We start from the raw sequence: 7,182 nt of genomic DNA, 5'->3' as shown, positions 1-7,182 counted from the left end.
TCTACACAAGTATTGGTGCAGTGTTTTTCTCCTCTTTGTGTATCAATTCTTTACTGGGCAGCTAAGAGAGCACATTCTACACAAGTATTGGTGCAGTGTTTTTCTCCTCTTTGTGTATCAATTCTTTACTGGGCAGCTAAGAGAGCACATTCTACACAAGTATTGGTGCAGTGTTTTTCTCCTCTTCGTGAAATATATTGCCATAATTTATGTTACTGTTGAAACTAATTATTATTCATTCCTGAAGTTATTTTTTTTTTAACAATAATATCACTTTATAGGTATACTGACGCCAATCTTAGTTGTTAGAATTAAGAAAAATGCTCGAATATATTAACATTTGTTTTTGCTCAGATGTATAAAATCAACTTTACTTTTGAGTTTCGTTAAAGACTGTTAGTAATTATGGGAGACTAGCAGAGTACGACAAGTAAAAAAAAAAAACTGAATATTGCTTTTTCTGTTACATTGATGAGAATTCAAATTATCATTAGGGAAAGTTGATAAATATTCCTGATGTTGAGAAGTTCTCATCACTAAAACATAGGTATGCTTTAAGAAGCTTTTTATATAGAGGTGTTTATTGTGAGTAACTTGTAAATGACCATTACAGTTATTAGGATGGTTTAACCTACATGACAATATATCGTAGAATACTGATCCTACTGGAACTCATCTTTAATCACCGATAGTGATATTTTTGAAGCCGTTGTTGTAGAACTAATGACCCGAGTTTGAATAATCTACCTTTCCTATTAGAAAGAGTTAGTTCAAAGGTTTTTCAATGTGAATTTACTAAACTTCTGATTGAACCATGATTATAAGGCATATATGAAAGACTACCTCAATTTAAGTGTGTACTATTGATGCTGGATTTATTCTCAGCTTATTAAAATGATAAAAAGAAAGGTTATCCTCATTTATTTCAACTTCACAAAACATACTAGTTTTATAAATAAATGTTTACAACAAACTTACTATGTGTGAGAGTACAACCTTTAAATGTTCAGTTAAACCATCCTTTCCTTATTGAGAGTTAGTGTTATTTACAATATTGGTAAAGACACGTTCTTGTGGGTACAGACCGAGTCTAACACTTATCTTTCACATCATATTTTACTGGCTCACATGCTTAAGCATAACAATTATTACTTGCCCAAAGTTGTTTGAGAAATAAGCTAAACCAAGACAATGGAGTACAGTACAGAAATTCCAGTTAAAACATGTTACAATATGAGCTTGTAAATTCAATTTGTTCGTGTACCTAATTTTTGTAATCTTGGGCACAAATGACCTTAATATAACTTGGATTTAATTAAATAAATTAACTGTTGTAAACTGCCTGCATGGTTTTATACAAAACTATCCACTCTGTAATGTGCCCTGCAAAAGACACAACAAAACAATTTTTTTTTCAACAAAAGGGAAAATTTATACATAATGATAAATTTCAAAGAAACTTGTGTTAAAAAGTAGTTACCATAAATATATGTTTATATCACATAATAAAATGAGGGAATACTTAAAACCTTGAAATTTACATCATGTAAAAAAAAAGCTGCTGTTAAATGTTCCATTAAGTAGGACTCGGTATGTGAAGTTATAAATATTTAATGAGTTGAGAGTTTTAAAATCTTTAGAACAAATACATTACGTCCTAGGTTGAATCTTCTAACCAGTTCATCACCAGTCTCTGAACAGTACATGACATTAAATCTTTCAGTACATTGATAGTTATCACTTTTCTTTAGAAGTCCACCATTTTATATTTAAAATATATCCTGTTCAATCGATTTATATTATCAAGACTTTCAACATGTCCAGAATGAAGGTGTATTCTAATTGGAAACCTTGTAGTCAACTAGAACTTTCTAAGAATTATTATGTACGCTGGAAAAACAAAGGATGAAGTACATGCTTTTTCAAAGTCTAGTGCTGTACTTGGCTTGATAATAAATGGCACAGAGAGATTCACAGAATAGCCGAGGAAATAAGTACACATAAAATGATAATGGGCACAGTGCAGAGCGATAACCGGTGAAATTATGATTACTATACACATGACTGGCCAAGTCGATCACTGAGCGTGTTTGAAGAAATTAATACGTCTTTTAGATCGCACTCAACTCGTTGTCAGGTAAGAATTACATCCAACTGTTCTTTAAATTCTGTTACTAGTCGCTGAAGTTTCAGATTGGAGCCCATGACTGGTAAGATTTCTCGTAGCAGCTCTCGTTTAGAAAGACCCTGGGGGGATATATATAAAATGTTCATCTGTACAAAAAAAACTAGTGTGTGTGTACGAAGTAAACACTTGTGTCTACAGAGACGTTAATACTAAACACTTGTGTCTAGAGAGACGTTAATACTAAGCACTTGTGTCTACAGAGAAGTTAATACTAAACACTTGTGTCTACAGAAACGTTAATACTAAGCACTTGTGTCTACAGAGAAGTTAATACTAAGCACTTGTGTCTACAGAGAAGTTAATACTAAGCACTTGTGTCTACAGAGAAGTTAATACTAAACACTTGTGTATACAGAGACGTTAATACTAAACACTTGTGTCTACAGAGACGTTAATACTAAGCACTTGTGTATACAGAGACGTTAATACTAAGCACTTGTGTCTACAGAGAATTTAATACTAAACACTTGTGTCAACAGAGAATTTAATACTAAACACTTGTGTCAACAGAGAATTTAATACTAAGCACTTGTGTATACAGAGATGTTAATGCTAAGCACTTGTGTATACAGAGATGTTAATGCTAAGCACTTGTGTCTACAGAGAAGTTAATGCTAAGCACTTGTGTCTACAGAGAAGTTAATGCTAAGCACTTGTGTCTACAGAGAAGTTAATGCTAAGCACTTGTGTCTACAGAGAAGTTAATGCTAAGCACTTGTGTCTACAGAGAAGTTAATGCTAAGCACTTGTGTCTACAGAGAAGTTAATGCTAAACACTTGTGTCTACAGAGATGTTAATACTAAGCAACATCAAACCTTCAACTGAGTATTTTCAAAAAGCATACTGATGTGAAACATTGAAGATAAGAGAAAATATCTATGAACTTTTTAAAAATTACCAGTCCTACTGTGACTTAATATCACCTACGCCACTGATCTATAATTACATTTCACAACAAAATTTGTTTTAAAGCAAAGCCACATTGGTCTATCTGTTGTGCCCGCCAAGGGGAATTGAACCTTGGATTTTAGTATTGTAAATCCATAAACTTGCTGCTGCACCACCGGAGGACTTAGAACAAAATAACTGATGTCTTATAAACAGTGTTTGCATGCCCCGTTGATCGAAGCAAAGCCATTAAACTTTCACTTCCAACTATTCTAACTCATTAATATTTTCATTGTAGTAATTTATTCTGGCTTGGAAACATGACACCGTAAGTCTGAAGGTCATCAATTATTAAATAAATATTTTATATATTACCTAAAAACTGCAATAGACCAGAACATTTTCTGGAATATTTACTCTGTTCTGTGTTTACTTTAGGTTTCAGGGAACAATATCAAATTAACCTTTTTTACCATACCTTTCAAAAATATAGCTGAAACTAGACAATACTACAATGGTGTTTACGTTTTTCATAGCTGGTTATTTCTAATCAATAAAATTATCATATAAATACTGACACAACCTATTTTTGACTAGTCCTTCCTCACTATATTATTTTGTATCTATTAATTTAACCCACTTTTCACGGGCTAGAGGCCTGTATGCTTCCAAACCAACCGTTCAGAATCATTACTAAAAGTTTATAGCTGGAATAATCATGTTTATAACTTCTCTTATAAACTACACTATTCATGATTATAGCATTAATTTTCATACTAATAGAAAGTAAATGGCCTTTACATAAAAAGCTTTTTCACAACAATATTGTATTAAAAGATAAAAAATACATTCCCTGCTTACTTCCTAACCAAAACGCAACAATAAAAATTCAGATTTTAATGATCTCTTACAGCTGCTAATTCCCTTATTTATTCAACTAAAATGTCATAGTTTCAAATATACATATGTATTACAAGCAAAAATACCCGTCCCCAGTGATGGGAAAAGTTTAAGTTAATCTATCAATTTAAATTATTTCATGGACTTTAAAAAAGGTTAATTGTGTTGCACTCTTGGTTTCACTCGGAGCTACTTATACTACTGCGAAAAGTAATTGTTGAGCATTTCTATCGTGCTAAGAGCAGCTCAACAATAACATACGATAAATCTACATTTTTATTCTTCGAGTTACGTCACATTTTAAAATGTTAACGATAGTGTCATTAATTCCTAACAATTTAGTTTAGAATATCCTGGTTGCAAAATAAAATTCGGCATCTACATTACTCCTGCCTGTTCTCCCTTCATTGCAAAATATACAAGATAAATATTATATATCATATAGATGATTATAAAGACAAATCTTGTAATTATAATCATATGTAAAAAACTTTCACTAAAGTCACATGAAAAAGTTGATACAGGGTAGTGCAAAAAACTGCCATAGAAAGAACTCGATATGTTTTACGTCATTCTCAGATGGAAGATCTTTAAATGAAGGTGCTTCAAGTATCATCACAATATCCTACACACTGACATGCATTTTACTCAAAGCTAATGTATTGTTGAAAGTAGAGGAATAAAAGCAATTCTTGTTTTGAAATACTCTGTACAATGAATAAAACATTCTTGTCAATGTGACATTTTGTTACTGTAAAAGTAGTTTTTAAACGTTAATCACTTTAAATGTTGGGATTTCTTTATAATTGATAACCAATAACTTGGACAAAAATCTACCACTTTATAAAACTCCATTATCACTGGAAAAATATCAAATGTCCCTGACCTAATCTAACACTTCCTGGCTTGGTAAATCCTACTAATTGATGGGAGACCTACTTGAACAAATACTGTTCAAATCAAATGTCCCTGACCTAATCTAACACTTCCTGGCTTGGTAAATCCTACTAATTGATGGGAGACCTACTTGAACAAACAGTGTAGAAAAACTTTAAATGATATTTTCAGTAAAATGTTTTCCTGTGTTTAAACCTCTACACACAAGACTCGGTGTATTGAATCAAAATTTACACGATAATATAACAGTAAAGAATTACCATGGTGTAAGACTTCCAACTGCTCTGTCTGGTTGTCTGTACCACAGGTCCGAGTAGCTCTGAACATAATTCTCGTAGCCTGGGTTCTAAACCTTCAAGAAATAACTTAAAATCAATCTTTTCAGCTATCGTTACTGAAAATTTAAAACATGAAATATTTAAATAAATTAGGTTAATAACGTTCAATTCAAAAGGTGGAAAACTAGTAGTAAGTATAAAAAATGAAGCAAGTTAATGAACTTTGAATAACCGTCTATGATTACTTCATATTCAAGAGTACAAATATGTGAAGCAAAACAAATATTTTAAAATCAAACTAATACAGGAAATCTGTGTGAAAACTTCCCATAAGTTGGTCTGTTAAAATATAGCTGCTATGAATTAGTGAGAAACTTTACAGTGAGATTAAGATTTCAGCTGTTAATGAGGTCATAATTTTCAGACATATAGATGGGTAAATGATAGAGTCAAATCATGATGGTTCTCTAGGTTTTTGGAGCTGTTCAAGATGGTTTTCTTCACCAATTGGTCAAGGAACCTACAAGAAACAATGCTATTTTTAGATTTAATGTTAACTTTTAATATAGAAATGATCGAGTGGGAGGAATCTGGGTGCAAGTGATCATTGCTCTATTAGGTTCAATGTTTTGCTGCAATTAGATAAGGTATAATATTATTTTGGTTACAAATTTCAAAAAAGCAGAATCTGAAGAAATGTGACAATAATTATCTGTTGTGAATTGGACAGCTGATCAGATGTGGAAAATTTTAAAGATAAATTTGTAAATATTCAAGGTTAACATATTCCTTATAGAAAGAAAAGGGTAGCTACAAGTGAAAAACCAGGTTGGCTCACAAGGAGATAAAATTAAAGAAAAGCATAATAAATTTAAATTGACCGGTATGACAGGAGATTTAGAAGATCAAGAAAGTTGGTGAAACAGGAAATTAGGACATCAAAAAGGTTGGCTGAAAATGTAAAAATTAACAGTAAGGATTTCTTTATACACATTAAGGGGAAACAAAATGTTAGGACGGACCCTTGAGGGATGACAAAGGAAGACTAGTATCTGATGATTGTGAGATGGATGGGTTATTAAATTTGGCTTTTTATTCAGTTTTTACTAATGAAGATTTAAATAGTATTCCACATCTTGGACAGTTGATAGATGGAAATGAGATCAAACAAGATGACTGAGCTGGTTAAGAAAAAATTAGAAAGTTTAAAGAACGATAAGGCTCCTGGGCCAGATAATATTTCCCCAAGAGTTAAAAATTGGATATATGAGCCACTTACTATTATTTGATTATGGTTTGTTTGTAATTCAGCACAAAGATACACAATGAGCTATCTGTGCTCTGCCCACCATGGGTATCGAAACCCGGTTTCTAGCGTTGTAAGCCTGCAAACATACCGCTGTGCCACTGGGGGGCACTACTATTTGAATAGGGGCAGGTGCCAGAAAATTGGAAATTAGCTTATGTCACTCCTCTTTTCAAGAGAGGTGTTGAAAATTGTCCCAGTAACTACAGACCCATTTGTCTTACATCAGTTGTGGGAAAAGTGTTGGAAAGTCTGATAAAAGATGCTTTGAAAAGTCATTTAACAAAGTTTAGAATTTTATTGGATAGTCAACATGGTTACACTAAGGGAAAATCTTGCCTTAAAAATCTTTTAACATTCTGTGATAAAGTTACTGTTTATATAGATGAGGGTAAGGGTGTAGATTTGGTGTATCTGGATTTTCAGAAAGCATTTGACAAGGTGCCACATAAAAGGCTTGTAAAAAAATTAGCTCTATAGATGTGGGGGATAAGTTAACAAATTGGATAGAAGAGTGGCTGGATGAAAGAAAGCAGAGGGTTGTTACAAATGGAATTCAGTCAAACAAGATTAAAGTCACAAGTGGTGTACTTCAGGGCTCAGTATTAGGACCTTTGCTCTTTTTAATTTACATCAATGACATAGATATTGGAATAGTCAATAAATTACTTAAATTTGCAGATGATATTAAGGTCTTGGGTGTTGCTAGCTGTGAAGAAGAAGA

The 7,182-nt window shown here is 32.4% G+C and overlaps 1 protein-coding gene across 1 annotated transcript in view; it reads right to left on the bottom strand.

Moving 5' to 3' along the window:
* Positions 1-904: 904 nt before the first annotated feature.
* The window catches only part of LOC111089900 (protein HIRA-like), a gene marked incomplete at its 5' end in the record, with an annotated part of 20,365 nt that continues 14,087 nt past the window's right edge, over positions 905-7,182 (bottom strand). The window contains 2 exons of the mRNA XM_022403144.1: positions 905-2,247; positions 5,135-5,226. Coding sequence (XP_022258852.1) covers positions 2,134-2,247; positions 5,135-5,226 — 206 coding nt within the window. The remainder of the gene's footprint in view (positions 2,248-5,134; positions 5,227-7,182) is intronic.

This window comes from Limulus polyphemus, unplaced genomic scaffold (assembly GCF_000517525.1).
Source record: "Limulus polyphemus unplaced genomic scaffold, Limulus_polyphemus-2.1.2 Scaffold7778, whole genome shotgun sequence".
NCBI classification, from domain to species: domain Eukaryota; kingdom Metazoa; phylum Arthropoda; class Merostomata; order Xiphosura; family Limulidae; genus Limulus; species Limulus polyphemus.
The sequence above is the reverse complement of the archived record's forward strand: the minus strand, read 5'-3'. Positions and strand labels throughout refer to the sequence as shown.